Source organism: Periplaneta americana, chromosome 13, assembly GCF_040183065.1.
Source record: "Periplaneta americana isolate PAMFEO1 chromosome 13, P.americana_PAMFEO1_priV1, whole genome shotgun sequence".
In the NCBI taxonomy this organism is placed as follows: Eukaryota; Metazoa; Arthropoda; class Insecta; order Blattodea; family Blattidae; genus Periplaneta; species Periplaneta americana.
Window position 1 is genome coordinate 38,502,962 of NC_091129.1, and position 20,108 is coordinate 38,523,069.

The following is a 20,108-nucleotide window of genomic DNA, read 5'->3' on the forward strand; positions in this document are numbered from 1 at the left end:
TAAATATGCCCATGTGATGTCATATAATGTAGAAACAATATTCTTTTAGTTTAAACAAATGTTATGTGATGTTCGTAAAAGATTTGCATTTCATATCCTCAGAAAATATGTTTTCGCTCACTGCACTGGGATAAGTTTTGATAAATGAATTATTTGTATATGTTGTATAATTGGCTGAGATATTTTAATAAATTAATGAGAAAAATTTATGGGTGATGAGAGTCCATATACCTGCGGTGCGGCATAAATGAGAGACATAATGAAATATTCGATGAGGATTTTAAATTAGAGGAACTTAGAGGCTTTATATTTAAATTAAAAAACAAGAAATCTGCGGGAGTAGATGGAATTCCCATGCAGTGTTGGAAAGAATTTAGTAGGAAGGAGAGTTGGTTAAAAATATTAGTGAAAATGTTTAACAGAATGAGAAAAAGGTTCAGGATCCCGGATTCGTGGGCTTGAGCAATACTTTTACCAATTTACAAAGAGAAAGAGGATGAAAAAGATATGAATAACTATAGGGGCATATAACTCTTTTAGTGCATTAGAATTATTTATACAGGTCTGCTAATAAGAAGATTAAGCATGGATGGAGAGGTATGATATCATCTCGGACTTTCAGAGCGGATTCAGAGAAAAGAGAAGAACAAGTGATAACATTTTGATCATTAAAGCCATAATTGAAAAATATCTAAATTCTAAAATAGTTTGTATGTACTGGTGCTTTATTGATTTAGAAGAGGCTTTTGATTCAATTATTAACAGAGAGAAATTGTGGTACGAAATGGAAAAATTGGTATAAGTTCCTCATTTTTAGAAAATATAAAATCAGTGTATAGAGATGTGGGTTTTAGGATTAGGCTAGCAGATGGAAATCTGTCCAAATTGATCGAGTAAACGAGAGGAGTGAGACAAGGATGTAACCTGAGCCCTTATTTATTTAACATATTTATTAATGATATTTTAGATAATGTAGCAAATGTGAATTCTCATTGCATAGTGTAATATAACATACCAATTCCGGGGCTACTTTTGTAGATGACTGCGCTATTGGAGTATTTTCGGTCAACGGGCTTCAAGAGGCAATTAACGAAATTAATAGCTTCTGTATAACTTGGGATCTGAAAATAAACAAAAAGAAATCAAAAGTCCTAATCTGCTAAAAGGGAACATGCATAGTAAGAAAGAGAAATGGTACGTAAATAAAATTCCAATTGATTGGTTTTTCAGATTCAAGTACGTAGGAGTGATAATAGACAGTAGGGAAAATTGGAAGTTGCAAAATTAATTGTCACTGAATAAAGGAAAGAATGCGCTCCAAGCAATAGACAGATGCTTAAATAAATGTCGAATATTGGTGTGAAGAGTTTTCTCAACCAAAATATTGTATAATATTGAAATCTGGGGTAGTAGGTTATCCAGCAGAAACATCGATAAAGTAAGAGCCAAAATGTGTAAAAAAATTTCTAGGAATACCGGAGAATGCTTCTAACCTGGCAGCGTTACTAGAAATGGGAACCGATTCGAGTCTTGGGAATTATTCTATAAAGAAAAATAAAATATTTAGGTAATATTCTGTTTAGGAATGATTCAGCAATTATGAAAACATATATATTTTGTATGGAAGCCGCTAATTGGAAATCGAATTGACTGAAAGAGGGAACGAGAAATAAACAGATTAGGTCTAAATTGGGTATGGAGAGAACTGGGATCTAGGCTATAAACACGAAAACTATTGGAAGAATAGTAAAAGAGAGGGCAAACGAAATTTCGAGACAAAATATTTTTAGTAATATTAAAGACATAGAATCACTAAAATACTATAGGGATGTTAAACAGTTTTGGGAAAAGGAAGAATATATTAGACTAAATTAAAGGGAAGAGAGAACAGGCGTGACATGGCGGAGATAGGTATCTGGAGGCTCAAGAAAAAGGGAGGGAACGTACAGAAGGATAAATGTACTTTGTATGGACTAGCGGAAGACGCTATGCATATTGCGTTAAAGTGTCAGACAACGAATGATTTGAGAAATGGTTGGGTGGATAAAAAATGTCTACAAATAAACGCTATAGCAGCCTATAAAAATGAATGGTCCTCTAAATGCCAGCAATCTGCATAAATTAGGAAAATTTTATTTTAGAGTTAAAATTAGATAGGAAGAGAAAGTCAAAGCTCTAACGGATATGGGATTATAAATATTGGGTAGTCGGACACGATAGGAAATTACGAAGAGTATTCAATAAGTTAACAGAATAATTTTTAAGAGATTGAGTATAGAAACGAAAAAGTTAAAGTAAGAGTTTTAAATACAAGAGCTATACTTATTATTAGTTTATTGTTAGTATTATTATTGTTATTATTATTACTATTATTATTATTATTATTATTATTATTATTATTATTACGCTGTACAGTGGATACTTATAGGTTCAATATGTATTACTTTTTGTAATATTTGTATAGAGAGTGATTGCGGATTAAGAACTGGAACTCATCTAATCCGCCATGACTTGAACAAAGATTGATGAAATAAATTAATCTATACTAATAATAAATCTGTAGCCAAAATTTTTCTGGTAGTTTTCGATTTTCCAAAAATAATTGGTGTTAACGTGTATAATTAACCGTCCTGAAACCGGAAATCGCTTTTCTGAAATTTTTGTTTGTATGTCTGTCTGTCTGTCTGTCTGTCTGGATGTTTGTTACCTTTACACGCGATAATGGTTAAACGGATTTCGATGAAAATTGGAATATAAATTAAGTTCGTTGTAACTTAGATTTTAGGCTATATGGCATTCAAAATACGTTATTTAAAAGGGTGGTTATAAGGGGGCCTGAATGAAATAAATCGAAATATCTCGCTTATTATTGATTTTTGTGAAAAATATTATATAACAAAAGTTTCTTTAAAAATGATTTCCGATACGTTTTATTCTATGCAAAATTTTGATAGGACTAATATTTTAGGATATACAAAACTTTTAAAATAACAATATAATACATTTTCACGCCACCTCAGATTATAGCGTTGTTGTTCCTACAGTAACTCCTATGTGCAAAATATAAAATTTTTGAGTAGGAAAAAAAACACATTTATTCATTCCATGGCAATTATACATAGGAGATCGTGAATTCTTACATTTTCGAAAGAAATAAATATAATTAAATACCATTATACAGTATATGCTGTATCACTATTTAAGTTATTTAAAGGGTTCAGAACCATAGTGGGCCTAGCGCCATTTACTGAAAACGTGGAAAACAAGGGTTAAAATTAAGTTATTACCATAATTCAATGGAAACATATAGCAAGTAATATAAAGTTTACACATTAAAAATAAATGATATGGCAATCTTCATTAAACTAAGGTTGCATGTAATAACAAATAGGAAACATGTTAAAGGAATTGTCATTGCACCAAAAGAGTTCTCTCTGGAACAAAATGATCGCATTTTAATTATTTAAATACAATTTAAGTTAAGTAACATATTAAACGATTTATCGTTCTATCAAACATGAATGTTCCCTGGATCAAACGTCCTAATTTAATTATGTAATTACTTTATATTTATTTCTAACAGCTGCAGCTGAGCGCACGGGTACGGCTAGTAAATAAATAAAATAAAAATAAATAAAAATATATTATATAAAATATAAATATTGATAATTTGTAGAGCCTATATTGACTTTTGCTATTATTATTTTGTCCCTGTAACGTCATGTGACGTAGGAAGAACATTTTCTTAGCTTAAACAAAATTTTACTGGCAGTTATAGTAAAAGATATGTATCTCACAATTTCGGAATATACAGTATATGTTTTTGTTCACCGTAATGGAGTTGATTTCGTTAGATAAATTAATTGGATATATGCTTTATAGAGTATTTACAGTTAATGTGTATCATGTTTACTATTATTATTGTCTATATTATATATTATTATATACAATATATATTATAGAACAATATACTCTGAGATTATGAAATTCATATCTTTTACTATAACTGCCAGTAAACATTTGTTGAAGCTAAGAAAATGTTCTTCCTACGTCACATGACGTTACAGGGACAACATAATAATAACAAAAATCAATATCAAAATTATCAGTATTTATATTTCATACAATATATACAAATAATAATTCGTTTATCAAGACCTATCCCGTTGCAGTAAAAGAAAACATATATTCTGAGGTTATGAAATCCACATCTTTTACGAACATCACATAACATTTGTTTAAACTAAGAGAATGTTGTTTCTATGTTACGTGACGTTACAGGGGCGTATTCATAATACATTACATCATTATTATTTATTTAATGGCCCTATACGTGCCTGCTTACAGTTCGACCTTGCTTACGTATCCATGTGACGTAACTGCTGTCGCTGCCAGACGAAACTACTCGATTCTCTGTACGTTTGGGAACAAAACTGCGCTACCTCATCATAATCATGCGTTTCAGAAATTAAGTCATATAATATAATGGCTATATTACATAATATAGTGTCAAATTAATTCCAAGCAACTATTGTCAGACTGTCCTCTCTGAAAATTCACAATGAATCACGTCATTTAAATGTTACGTTAATGTTTTATACTTCAGGATGTAACAAAGAAATTGCGCTTTATCTGACGTTGTGCATAATTCGAACCAATGAATATCAGATAGCTTATTTTCTCTTTGCAAATCAAAAACCTCATACAATTTGACATTAGTATTAATATTTCGACGATTTTGGATGTCCTTTTTAGTCTGAATACCACTCTTTTGCTTTATTCAGATAAATTATTCCTGTGCTGCGATCACTTGCACGTTTCTTCAATCTTTCATTAATATTTAATGAAGAATTTTTACCATTATTCTCCTAGCGGTATAAAAATATTTCTAGATCATACGTTAAAATATTGAAAACAGAAAACGAATCTGAAAATAATCAGAAAATCGTGTAAATCTCTTCAACATTAAGATACAAACTTATTTTCAAACCACTTCTATATAAATATATAAATGAGACTATATCACCGTTCACCACTATTCCGAATCCTTATTAGACTTAATTATTACGAAAAATGGAGACAAAGTACAAATATATGCACAATGTGCTGCTTCGGGAATTTCTTACCACGACATTATTTCTCTAGTATATTCTTTGAATTGTCCCAAGCACACGCCTAAAGTCGTAAGATACCTTGACTTGAAACATAAAACATAAAATGTTTTCGGGAGTGTGAATCTTCAGAATTTTTGTTTTCCAGTTTGTACAGAACCAGAAACAAACTTTGGGCCACCTGAGTAAGCACTGAACATGCGAACTATGTTCTAACTGGAACTTGGAAAATTCAGGTGATCCAAATTCTGTATCTGGGTCTGTACTAAACGGCTATTTAAGAAATTACTCCTAAGAATTTCAATAGCTTTTAGTAAGCATTATCCTGTCTTAATAATAATAATAATAATAATAATAATAATAATAATAATAATAATAATAATAATAATAACAATAATGTTAATAATAACAACAATAATAGGCCTAACATTCGTTTAAGAAGCCCAAGCATAGTGATTAATATTTATGCACTGCAAGGAGAAAACTTTTTCATATATTTTTTAAAATTTTAAGAACATTTCTATTTAATTTTACCCTCTAAGTAAAAGATTATTATATGGAAAATGGTATAATAATATTAATTTTATGGCACAAGTCATGCATCATGACTGAAATCATTATGGTTTAGTTGCCATGGTAATATTTTACGATACTGGAACGAAATGCGGTGGATCGTGGACGATTTTGACTAACAATAAATAATACAATGCTGGTGTAAAAAAAGTCTGTTGGTCTTACGAAGATAAAGTGATATATACAATTTAATGCTATTATCTAAAAAAAATTGTGGAAGATACGATTTCAGGAATTTTGAAAAACAATATGCTTTTGAGAAAATTAGAGATAAACTTATAGTTTGATGGCTGGTATTATTTTTGCAAGCCATGATATTTTAATGCATAAATTGGTCAGTTTCATGTATGATATCTATAGATATCTTAGAATTATTTTCATTGATCTGGAAATTAAATTTCAAAGTAATTACTATAAGCAGAATTAAAAATCAATTTTTGGCCCTAGTATGTATTTATATGTAAACCTATAAGATTTCGCTGTCCAAAGACAGAGAGATAGAGAGCATGTGAAAAAGCAGTTTGTTTCGGTCTCTTACTGTTGAAAATGTACATTTCTCTGAACATTTTAAAACATATTTTTGCTTCGTCATAATTTTTCGTATCATCTAAGCTTGAGATATTGCGGAACAACAATTTTCCTTTGCTGTAATGTGGGCCCTGCTAAATTGTAAATTTTCCAGTACCTACTTTAAATTACAAAATTAAATAATGTGCTGTTACTGTGATGATAAGTGATAAACGACAGTCTTATAAAAATGAAATACAAATGTCTGTACGTTCAGAAATAAGTTTTGCATTAAGATATAACAAAATTAGGTGTCCACTTACGCTAATTTACTGATAGTTTTAAACCACTTGCTTTGTGTGTTCCAGTCCGACATGATTTCAGGCGAGAGAGACTTGAGTGTGTAGTACATGTCAATGGACTGTTTCGTTCTCTCCATGCTGTTCTTGCAGCGAATCAACCAGCGTTCTAATCGGGCCTCATGTAAACTACCTAAAGACAAAGAAAATGCAATCGAATAAGAAGAAAGTTTGATCACCTTTGTGCACTGTGTACTTCAGCATCTTAGAAATGTCTCTAATGTAGACTATCAATATTCAGTTATTATATTCATATGTTTGCTCAAAGTTGCTTTCGGTGATAATTTTTACTTAAGATTTAGGATATTAAATTATTCACATATCTGATATTTTTCTTCGCACGTCGATGGCATTTAATTGTGCTTAAATGCGACAGGCTCCTGTCAGTAGATTAGTGGCATGTAAAAGAACTCCTGCGGGACACTCCTCCGGCACACCGGCGATGCTGATATAACCTCGGCAGTTGCGAGCGTCGTTAAATAAACCATGATTTAATTCTAATTTTTTATATATATACACACAAACGCTGTAAGAAAAGTAATTGTTGCAAAACCTCGTGATGTGCAATAGTACCACCAATACAAACAGTTTAAATCAGGAAACCACCACTGTCCGCAAATGGGTTACATATTACTATTCTATACTCCGTGTCTGGAATCCCTAGAGTATAGGAAAGAAATCCTCTACGCAAGTGGTGAGTGGAGGAGACCAATCCAATGACCGCTCTGCGGGAAGCCATTGCTTGAAGGGAACAAGCGACTGCAGAAAGGGGATCATTTCTATCTGAACTCAACTGCAGTTAAGATGTTACACTTCCTGTTGATACGGTTTTACCTTCTGCAACACTCATTTTGCTTCAGCGGCTGCGACCCGATGCTGTCCGAAACACACTCTCGCACTGCTAGGCTCCTCCTATTTGCACCTCTTCCTCTCCACCGAAATGCACCGACTAACTCCACGGATTTTTGACATGGATTATAGTTTATTTATATGCCCCCCAAAAAAGAAAAAGAAAAAATATCGCTTTCTCGAAATAATGCAATAAATTTCATTAACTTACATTTTCAGAGTACCTAAGTGCTTAAAAGTGCGATATTGTGCATTTACACACAGCTTACACCTTCAAATTAGAAACTGGCGGGTTCGCTCGAATATTCCAGCTGTTTCTTGAATTACATGCGAAAGTACTGAATTACTGGAGGTAAGTTGCGAATCCAATTCAATAAGATCGAAGTATACCATGTCTTTCATATATCCTCAGACAATGAATTCCATAGGGTGAGGTGTGGCGATTGTGGGGGCCAAGAATTGGGTGATTCTCGTACCCATCGCCAGCGACCAGCATTATATATGTTGCCTAGAAATGAGGATCTCTCTCGTAGGCGTCGGTTGATGCCAACAAAACGTAGCTCGATATGGGATATGTCTGGCAGGGAACAATTCAGAGTACACTCTTCTTTCTACATTATAGGTCATGTGTATATCAGCCAGTTCATTTTACATAAAATGTTTCATGCCTGGTAAATATCCGTCCTCATACTTTGCCTGGTCATGTGTACAAAAACGTTTGTAGTATGATTCGTCACCCCGAATTTACGTATAAAATTAGCCGTTGCGCACGGCCTCTCTCAGTAGTATTTCGGCATCGAAAGAAGATGCAAACCTATACGAACACTGATTTATAATCGCCAGTTCTTCATTATCAATCTGATAATAAACACGTAGGCTACATTTTAAGTGAATCATGGTGAAAATTTTTTCTTAGCTGGGAATAATTTCGGAATGTCATTTCATAGCCTATGAAGAGAGTACACAATATTATATTGCATGTCCTTCATTCCTTAATTGTGTTAGCATAGTCCCATACACGATATTTGTAAACAGAAATAAAAATAAAACTATCAAGCCAATAAACTGTAGTTTCTTTCCCGAAGCAGGATGACGTTTGCTACGCGGCCTGATAGAGCATCGCAAATTTTTTATTAGTTGTAGTGTTTTCCAGTCAACAAAGTCTATTGTTTTCAGCTGTAAAATCCCGTCGTATAGTTACGATATTACATGGCTGACCGCACCATCGCTCTTAACAACTGAGCTACTCAGGAATTTCACCAGATAAGTCTCAAATTTTCCCTTTATGTCCACTTAACTCGATTGGGCTGACAAAACGCCAGAAACCCACATCTATTGCACACAAACACTGTGTGACTTTAAATTGTGGTTTTCTGTTAACGTACGTACAGTAACGTATAAGTTCCTGTGTTGCTCAGTTGGTAAAAGTGATGGTGCGTTCAGCCAAATGTCCCGTGATCGATACTCGGCCACGGAACACTTTTTACCTTGAAATTATTCAAGTCTGCTTCACAGGGAGCTTTACCTGAAAGCCAGATTTGTATACTCTTATCCCGTGTTCCTCTCTCAAAGTGAGAGTCCAAATTTCACAACCATACAAAACAACCGGTAATATAACTGTTTTATAAATTCTAACTTTCAGCTTTTTTGAGTACAGACTGCATGACAAAAGCTTCTCAGTCGAATAAAAACAAGCATTTCCCATATTTATTCTGCGTTTAATTTTCTCCCGAGTGTTATTTATATGTGTTACTGTTGCTCCAAGATATTTGAATTTTCGTGTCCGGACTTTTCGTCACAATGTATTAAAAGGTCACGCGGACATTATGTCACAATATAAATATTGTAACAGGTACAGTACGTAACACTAAAAAGTATGTCTCATGGACACTATGTCAAGATATTTAGATTGCCAGTATATTGGATGTTGTATATTCTCTATATAGTACTCAACAAAGTAACTGGCTTCTATGATAACAACATTCTAAATGGTTTTTATCGTAACATAAGAAAAATTCAAGTTAACAAAATTAAAAATTCGTGCAGTTATAATATTTAGAAATGGCTGATGAAACAAAATTCATACCTACAGCGAAAGGGGGTAAGAAATTAATTTATAAGTGGTATATGTACTTTACACATAGGCCTGTTAAAAATGGTGTATGATGGAGATGTGTTGTTAGTCATGGATGTGCTGCAATGATTACTACTATGAGAATGAAGCATCTGTTTTATCAGAAACAGAACATAGCAATGCGCCCGATTGGGGAACCTGCAATGATCCTCAACTTAAAGAAGAAATTAAGACTACAGCTGCCACGTATGAAAAACCTACTTCATCGATTGTTCTAAATGCGATTGCTACAGAGTCGAGTGAAACGAATGTTAAACTCCTGAAGTAGGAAACATTGACAAGAACCTTAAGACATATCAGGAGGCAGAACTTGCCCCCTGAACCAAGAAGTATGTAAGAAATTGAAAATTTGCCTAAAAAATTTACATTGACCAAGGATGGAGAACTTGGGTTGTTTCACTTCGATGCACGGAAAGGACTTAGTATATTTTGTCTGGAGGATAACTTATGGATACTGGAAAGTGGAAATTATTGGATTTGTGATAGAACATTCAAGATGGCTCCTAAAATTACAATCCAGTTATATAGTATACACTGCAAGTAGCGTGATGTTTTCTGTCTACTGATTTGCACTTATAAAGAAACGTGACAAAAGGACATACGACGAAATACTTGGCGTTCTTAAACAAGAAATTTCGGACCGATTTCAGAGAAATTTGCAATCTGACAATCCTGTATATCAACGAATTGTGATCTTGCAGCCATATCAGCTATGGAAGAAGTTTTCCCCAACATTGAATTGCTGGTTCCTTTTTCCACTATGCACAGAGTCTGTGGCATAGGATACAGATAAAGTTATAGCGTCTCTGTATATGAAAGATAAAAATGTCTAGTTTCGTGCACAATTCCATTCTATACCAGCTCTTCCCTTTTTCTAGTATACGATGTTTCTCAAGTTTTTGCATTGATGAAAATCTACAGATCATTTTGGCAGTGATTCAAGAACTGATTCCGGGAAAGGATGGACTAATTAGGGCAGCGGTCATTCCAACTCAAGTCGAAACATTCAAACTGCGTGCTAGTAAATTATGTTTATTACGAACTGTGAATTCATATTAGTTTTGCAATACTTTCTAAGTGGCATCAAAACTCTCACTACCTACAAGAATCATTCAGTGTAACCATTTGTGTTACATGTTATACATTTAAGGAGTGCGGTATGTTTGGGACTTTAAGGTTGGCAACTCTATACCCGTCCGTTGACATCTGGAAATGTACTGTTCTGCATAGCAGCTGGTAATAATAAAACACTTAAACTACAATATACGTGTGTTTTGAAGATAAATCGAACTATCATGGCCCAAATACACATACTGTAGTGTCCATGTGACAGCTATGCAAATCTCATGACATCCAATTAGGTCACAAAAACATAATCGGTAAATATCTTATAAATGTTTCTTCCATGTCACGGATATTGTAGATGAGTTAATGTCCTTCAAAACTACTGTGACAGACATTTCTTAGTCTAAATATTGATTTGAACTGTAAGATAATTTGTTATTAACTCAAAGCCCTGCAAATAAATGACAGGAAGAACGCAGTACAAAGTTAAAAGTTCCTTGATCCTGGAGCTTTGGAATTAGCAGTGCAGACTTCTGAAATGTGTCTTCAGCAATAGTTCCTTTAAAACATACATTAACAGCTTATCTCGCAATGGGTAAACCCTGAAAACTTCTAGGAAACAAAATACCCAGCCAATATCACTTAGATTCAATGTCCATAAAGCTTGTAAAATATTTTGATTTTGAAAATAAAACAATTTTAGAGCCATATCTGTCTTACATTAATAATAAACAAATATGTCTGATTCCTAGTGTGCCCGAAATGGTTGCTATGCCTATTAAGAAGGCTCTTAGATTTACACGAATACAGTAGAAATAGTTACGACGATTGTGCTCGAAGCAGCAGAGGGCTATAAAATGGACTAATATCCACATTTACGAAGAATACGACCAAGTGAATTTTAAAATTGTATGCACAACAATCAGCCGAAAAATAAATCTTTCAAGACCTGGAACTGGTATCATGAGAATTTATAATGCTACTTAGCGTTTACAGAAAGGATCAAAATTTCAAATGTTTGTATTTTGGTAACGATGAAGGTGAAGTATATCGTTCAAATGATTTCTATAAATTAAGATTCTCCTGTATTCACTTTCAGAAATTAAAGTATTTTTACAGTGACTGATGGAAAATAGAGGAAATTTTCAACCTGTGACTTTTAACATATCTTTTCCTTTAAATTCTGTGGCTTTTTGAATTCAAACTATGTAAATCATTAGAATTCATTCTTAGCAAGCAATATGTTGGCATAACTGAATTACGAACAAAATGGTCTTTAGTGAGTGTTGAATCTAGAGGATTCAAATAATTAAATATATAAATTAGAAAAGCAAAAATAGTCGTAGCCGTTTCTTTGTCTTCATCTTCATAACGATTTAGAATATAACTGCCTACTCTTTAGGCAGTAAACTGAAGCCTACATGTTCAGATAATTCCTTCGTAATTCTGTTATCTTCTTAATACGTTAGATTTATAATGCTCTCTATTAATCTACAGTCAGATCAATTTCATTATCCCTTAATGAACGATTTTTATCTGCTGTTGAGTACTTATCTCTTCTTGAGTCATGTAACTCTGCATTGAGAGCTACGTTAGGTTGGACCTATTGATGAAATGGACAATTTATATACTCCTCTTCACATGGAAAGTAACGTAAGTTCGCTCACCTTCTTCTTTTGGTAGATGTGGCTGTAACTGTATCCAGTTCTTCAACATTTCCACTGCTTCTTTAATACTTCTTTCATCGAGTCCATATTCTTCCCATATTTTCTCTATAATCTCTCTATTGGAAAACAGAAGCTCCTTCGCCATGATTCTGAAATTATAAATGTCCCTAATTACTTATTTCATGTAATTTACATTTAATTGGTTGTATAACAACAGAATGGTAAGGCAAAAGTGAAGATGAAAGATAAAATCTCCATTATCTGAATGCAACGTTAATTACTTCGATACACAAGACTGACATGGATTAGAACGAACCTGAGTCTCTACCTCAGACAACAGAAGATTTCAGGTTGATAAAGGAATGACGTGAATTTTATGTGAAAATCCACTGCAGGAAGGGGGAATGTCGTAAATTTGTAAAAAATGGAATAAGGTTCAGTACTAAGATCAAAGAAGTGAAATAAAATTCACTTTGTTTCACTGCATGAAAGATGATAGTTCCAGATCTACATCGTGTAGACGAATTGGTATACAACACAAAAACCGGGAATGTCAGAGTAAACAGTATAAAAAGGTGAATGTCATGGCATCATTGTATGACGCGACTAAGGACTCATTTGTTTACGATAATTATTTGTTGGTATTAATGTTTAGACATTTTCTACTCTGTTATTTTTTAGAGTTTAAAATCACGTCTAATTATGGAATCTTCGGAAGACAGTGAAGGTGAGTGCATCAGTCTGAAGAAAATAAACACAGGTAGGGTATGGTTACTCTCAATAGGCCGGTTCCTTCGTTGAGCTGGCTCGATTTCCCCATAGGTATTAGAGCTCTATATAGACAGAGTACCGCAACTGTTTTCCCTGCTGCTTGCCGACAGTGCGGCGCTCTGATTGGTTCACGTGACCTCGCGCGCTTCTCTGGACCCAAAGCCCGCTAGTAAAAGGTAGCATAAGAAAACCATTAAATTGAATTAAATAGGAGTTTTCTTTTTAGTTTAAGCACAGTAAAATGCCGAAGTGTTCTGCATATGGATGTTCCACAAGGCAAGAGAAAGGTGTACATCTTTATCGGATACCTGAAGGGCAGAGAGACAAGAAGAAAGAAGAAAAATTGGGTGGCAAGGATAAACCGGTACAAATGAACACCATCTAAGCACTCCCAATTATGCGAAGTGAGTATGGTATTAATGCTGATTTATTCCCTCGCAAATTATGATTATTTCCTATACATAATGTAAAATTATATAATATAATACAGGATATCCAATTTTTTAACTCACTAATAACTTTCGAATACCTTATAATGTAATATTAACTTCTGTAGTTTGGCGCTCGATTTATAAAGTAAAATTATCATACTAAGTACGAATTATATAAGAATAAGTAATATAAAATGGACATGCTTACAGTGAAGCTCTATACTGCTGTATACTAGTATTTCTATAATTTCAGTGATTGCGTGCATAGCTATAAAAATAATGTTTTGTAATTTCTATCTTGAAGAATGTTGCTGTTACCTCGTCTGACAAATTGCTTTGAAGTTGGTGAAAATCGAACAAAGTTAAATTCTCTGTCTGGTGCGACATCCAGGTGATGAGGGTATTTCGATTTTTTTTCTTTGTCACCTTTATTGTTTTTATTAGTCACTGATCCATAGAAATGGCACATTACGAAAATTAATAAACTTAATATATAATAAGTTAATTATGCTGGAAACTGAAGCCACACGGCTTTTCATACACACGTTACACAGATTTTTAACACGAACACATGGATGAATATTAATAACTAATGACATTCTTTGTCAGAAAACTCTATGAATTTTTCCTTACGAAAGGATCCACTTTTAGAAAAACTTATACTTAACACTTCGCACTAACTTAACACAAACTAATGTAGAACAGTCGAAAGTGACTATCGGACTGAAATAATAATAATAGCTGTCAGACAAAAAAACTAACGTTTAAAGTCAAGGACGTACTGGAGAAGGAATTTTAGAAAGCTGAAGGACAAAAAATCTCTCCTTTGAAAGGAAAAGTGGCACATATAAGTCTCTTGAAAATAAAACCTTTGTTACACGTGCATTTAGAATTGGGAAATAAATAAAACCTTTGTTACACTTGCACTTAGAATTGGGAGATAAATAAAACCTTTGTTACACGTGCACTTAGAATTGGGAAATAAATAAAACCTTTGTTACACGTGCACTTAGAATTGGGAAATAAATAAAACCTTTGTTACACGTGCACTTAGAATTGGGAGATAAATAAAACCTTTGTTACACGTACACTTATAATTGGGAAATAAATAAAACCTTTGTTACACGTGCACTTAGAATTGGGAGATAAATAAAACCTTTGTTACACGTACACTTATAATTGGGAAATAAATAAAACCTTTGTTACACGTGCACTTAGAATTGGGAAATAAATTAAACCTTTGTTATACGTGCACTTAGAATTGGGAGAATAAAACCTTTGTTACAAGTGCACTTAGAATTGGGAGATAAATAAAACATTTGTTACACGTGCACTTAGAATTAGGAGATAAATAAAACCTTTGTTACACGTGCACTTAGATTGGGAAATAAATGAAACATTTGTTACACGTGCACTTAGAATTGGGAAATAAATAAAACCTTTGTTATACGTGCACTTAGAATTGGGAGAATAAAACCTTTGTTACAAGTGCACTTAGAATTGGGAGATAAATAAAACCTTTGTTACACGTGCACTTAGAATTGGGAAATAAATTAAACCTTTACTATACGTGCACTTAGAATTGGGAGAATAAAACCTTTGTTACACGTGCACTTAGAATTGGGAAATAAATTAAACCTTTGTTATACGTGCACTTAGAATTGGGAGAATAAAACCTTTGTTACACGTGCACTTAGAATTGGGAAATAAATTAAACCTTTACTATACGTGCACTTAGAATTGGGAGAATAAAACCTTTGTTACACGTGCACTTAGAATTGGGAAATAAATTAAACCTTTACTATACGTGCACTTAGAATTGGGAGAATAAAACCTTTGTTACACGTGCACTTAGAATTGGGAAATAAATTAAACCATTGTTACACGTGCACTTAATATTGGGAGATAAATAAAACCATAAAAACAAGACATGACGGTCTCACAAGTTCACTATATTAAAAAAAAAAATGCTTCTACTTCTTAGAAGTACATAAATATGGCGAGTATGTTATTAATTTTAATTTGAAAATTTTAGGAGACGTACTGCAAAATCATTGCGAACTAAAGTCGCTTGCGGCATGCTACAAATTATCCACTCGCACTGTACTGTGGTTCATTTGTATGTTTCATAACAATGATACTAGCGGTGGACAGCGTTATCGCCAACTCATTCATGAAGGACAACAAATGGCTCGTAGACTGGCACTGTCAGCAACGTCATTCGCCAGAATCGGTGGTTCCAACTATACACACTGATGTGATAAGCAACGTCACTGATAATTAACGAATATATAATTTGTCCAAACCTAAGTGATGTCAAACAAGAGTTCGGGAGGACAGGAGAGTACAGGGATATTACATCTCAAATCGATCAAAATATAGAGAAAATTGACCTTGCAATTTTTAAATACAATGAAACTTTTTCTGTCCGTAGATAACTGTGATATAATGCTTTGTGCAACGTTTGAGGCATCAGAATTTAATAGTGTTCAAATTAATAATATTTAAATTTATCGCATTTTCATAAAATTAGCAACTTTAAACTTTAGAGGCTCCGAAATCCTTTCACTCAATGATCAAAATCGTGGTTTATTTTGATGCTGAGAAGTTAAAGTTTATATTGACATGTAAACAGTTTTTCCTACTTTTTATGGAAATGGAGAAATTTAGATTTTTCTTCATTAAGACACCTTTGGCCACGAAAAAATATTTTTAAAATATATCATTAGATTCCGTATTGAAAGTACAAATAAACACATATTTTTTTACTGGTGGGACGTTGATAAGAAAGTATTGAAAATATCAAATAAAGAAAATATATAGTACGCGCGTGAACTAACTAGCTGACTGTGAGGCGGGAGGTAGCCGAGGGAAGAAGGCCAGTAGACATAAACACGTGATGTGTCGTCTAGCAGTCATGGCTGTGCTAGCTTTATCACAGGTTTTAGTAAACACAGGAGTAAAATGACGTCCAACGCTTGCTTATCTTCAGTTGTCGGCCAGTGCTTGCGGTACTGCGCCGTTCAAGTCTAGGCGTGTGAAAATAATCTATTTAATACCCTCGAAAATTATCGCCATACTACTAAGCAAACAATACCGAATCCCTCTTAGTAATGCAAGATTTTTTCTCAATATTTTTTTACATTTTTACAAATGGCCAAAAAGCCTAAAAGCAAGTAAAATCAGATTATATGTCTCTCTGTTTACAATAAAAATAAGGATTACTTCTTACCATAACCTACCAAATATCAGCTTAAAAAATAAGCTCTCGTTCAATGTCCTGCGGTAAATGGTTCCAGAGTTCTGAGCGCTGAAAAAGGCTTGTTTTTTATAAAATACGCTAAATTAGTCGCTCAATAATACGAAAACCGTTTGACTTTCGATAGTATATTTTTGAAAATGCACTCCCCTCAGCAGGTTGTATAAGTAGGGAAAAAATTAGAGTATAAAAATGCGAGGTTTTTTTACTGATCGATTCCATATGGAATAGCCCATTTTTATATTTCATAACAATGATACTAGCGGTGGACAGCGTTATCGCCAACTCATTCATAAAGGACAACAAATGGCTCGTAGACTGGCACTGTCAGCAAGGTCATTCGCCAGAATCGGTGGTTCCAACTATACACATTGATTTGATAAGCATCGTCACTGATAATTAACGAATATATTTGTCCAAACCTAAGAGTTGTTAAACAAGAGTTCGGGAGGAAAGGAGAGTACTGTAACTGATGTCACACAGCGTGATAAGCGCTATCAAATTTGGTTCGACACCAGTCCTCAAACGACACACCAATGTCTACGGCTGCTGATAGTATTAAACTACATAGAAATAGCTATGTTATGAAGTACGTATTATCTGCTTTATCTTGTGTCATTTAAGGTGCATTTTAGGCAAGCTTTGTGTTTCGGAAAGGATATTATTATTATTATTATTATTATTATTATTATTATTATTATTATTATTATTATTATTATTATTTTAAGTTTATGTTACCAGGTCTGACCTTGAAAATAACGGGCCCGGGCTCAAATCCTGCTTTGGACAAATTATTTGATTGCGGTTTTTTCCGACGTTTTTCCTCAACACATTAAGAACAACTGCTGGATAACTTTAGCGCTGGACTCTGGACTCATTTTCCTAACATTAGCATCTTCATCAAACTTAGACGCAAGATAATCATATCAGTTGATAAATCATCGTAAAATGACCAATTATAAAAAAAATACGTTACTATTTATAAAGTTTCATTGTATTTTGTAATACTTACAGTTCCATAACATGGAATTTCAAATAAAATTCTGATATGTCAGTCAGTCACACAGCACCTTTTCGGCCGTAACTCCATTACTAATCGAGGTTCAGAGATCGTTTTTAATTTACACAGAAGATTAAAACTTCCTCTCCAAACAATAAGGTATTTTGGAAAAACTATATTAGAAACGACCTTTCAGAGAAATTTGAGGAGAACCATATTCACCTGAAGATAGAGTTGACATTTATGTCAGTCAGTCGCACACACTTTGAAAGTAAATAAATAGTTTACTCTTTGTTTGAATTTCTTTATATATGTCTTAACTGTACACTTTCCTCTATGAAATTATGCGGTGATACAATTTAATTCCAACCGAATAAACAATTTAGGCAGACATTTTGCTATTAAAATGTACTGTAAATGTCAGTCAGTCACACGTGGAATTGCTCCAAATTTTTTTTTTGAAAGATTTGTTTGCTTTAAAGGAAAATAATTGAATTTCGGAGGCCTTTGGCGTATCTTTACGGTGCTGAAGAACTGTGCGCCTGATAAAGTGTTTGACGCAAAATTTTCTGGTTATTTCTTGTGCTCATTGCCCACCTCAGCAATTAAAGTCGTTAAAATATTATTTAAAAAGGAATATGTGGGGAGACAGCTCATTAAGGGCTTATGTCGACCATCCGACAGCTAGTCTCACGTCTAGTGGTTCAGCGGTGGTGAACGATCATCCAAGCAGTACGGAGTTAATGTGTGAGCACGGTGATGCTCGTAGCGTTTATAATTGGTTTTCGAAACCGGATTTCGTTACTTTAAAAATTTACTTTTCTTCGCGTCTGTCACGCCAGACTTATTTTGCGACTTCTTTCTGTGGGGGTAAATCAAGGACTTTGCGTTTGTCACCCTCATGCCACAGAATCTGAACGACCTGAGACGACGCATCACAAAAGCAGCGGAGTCAATATCAGAGGACATACTGGCATGAGTCTGGACGGAACTGGAGTGCCGTCTCGACATCTGTCGTGTCATCAACTGGGCTCAGATCGATCTTTTTTTAGTGCACAGGCGAATCTTGGAAGTCAACGCAACTTATTCATGTTAATTTACTTGTGTTAATTTCGTTGAGTTATGAATAAATCAAGATTTTTAATTGAATTGGATTTACGGAGGAGGGCACTATGGCCCAGCACTGCGACCTGTTACGATCTATTCGCTAACCCTCAAGCTAGGCGCATTCCCAAACCCACACCGGTTGACTGCACTAAGGCACGCTGTGTACCCAGGTCTCGAGCAGGCAACCCCCTGTTCCCTAGGCCTGCCTCTCCGTGCGTCGCCAGCCGGCGATCGGGGATTGCAATGGAATGATGACGAAATGGAGAAATGGTGACGGAATTATGCAGATTCCTAATATGGAGAAACGGAAGAACCCCGAAAAAACTCAACTGGGACCTTGTCCGCCATAAATGTCACTATGGATTTTTTAATTAAAAATTCCAGATCTTACCGGGACTCGAACCCTGCGTGACAGGCTGGTCTGACCAATCAGTCACCGCAGGGGTAATAAATAAAATTTACTTTTATACTATCCTTTTTGAATCACCATGTATAAATTGAGGCTCAATTTGAATTTAGAATTTAATTACATTAATGAATCTAATAAAATTCTAAATTCAGGAAGTATTTATTTACACGGTAACTAATGCATTTAATTCCATCCAAGCAGCAATATCCATCCTCCCACAGATCCAGCTTTATTACATTCAAAATTACTGTTTGCATATAAAAATAGTGCACTAACGACTACTCTTCTACTCACTCACACACACGAACGAACCCCAAGCTTCTCCTTGACCGCAGCACATCACAGAACGTACTGATCTGCTTCGTTATCAAGTCCAGCCAACAGAAAATCTATAAAAGCGGAACTCGTCTAACCACTAGTAGAGCAACACTATGATCTTGTTACATATCAGTTGAGATGTCAAAATGACCTATGACAACATGTTTAATCTTAAGTTAGGTTAACGTATTCGCTGTTGATTGAAAGAAGATTCATCACATCTCTGTAATCTAGGTTTTGATCTAGATATTTATCTTCCTCTAATTAAAAACAAATTGTTTTACTTATATTCATTCATGTGCAATGCCGTGGCGTCGTTGCCTAGGAGTTGCGTTACAGAATGCGCACTGGTTCGAGTCCTTATGGGGAAGAAATTTTTTCATGAAATGTCGACCAATGTATGGAACCGGTGTCCACCCAGCATCGTGATGTACTTGGGAAGTTACGATAGGTAGCTAAATCCGGTTACTAAAGCCAGCTATAACGGCTGTCTGGTTGGATAATCGTCCACCTCTCCTTCGGCATGTGGATGCGAGGCCAGCTGCCGG

At 34.3% G+C, this 20,108-nt stretch overlaps 1 protein-coding gene across 1 annotated transcript in view; it reads right to left on the bottom strand.

The window, feature by feature from the left end:
• The window catches only part of LOC138711813 (alpha-tocopherol transfer protein-like), a 56,385-nt gene extending 36,779 nt beyond the window's left edge, over positions 1 to 19,606 (bottom strand). Inside the window, exons 1-3 of the mRNA XM_069843065.1 lie at positions 19,537 to 19,606; positions 12,266 to 12,414; positions 6,515 to 6,683 (exon numbers count right to left, since the gene is read on the bottom strand). Coding sequence (XP_069699166.1) covers positions 6,515 to 6,683; positions 12,266 to 12,410 — 314 coding nt within the window. The 5' untranslated portion in view covers positions 12,411 to 12,414; positions 19,537 to 19,606. The remainder of the gene's footprint in view (positions 1 to 6,514; positions 6,684 to 12,265; positions 12,415 to 19,536) is intronic.
• Between the last annotated feature and the right edge of the window lie 502 nt (positions 19,607 to 20,108).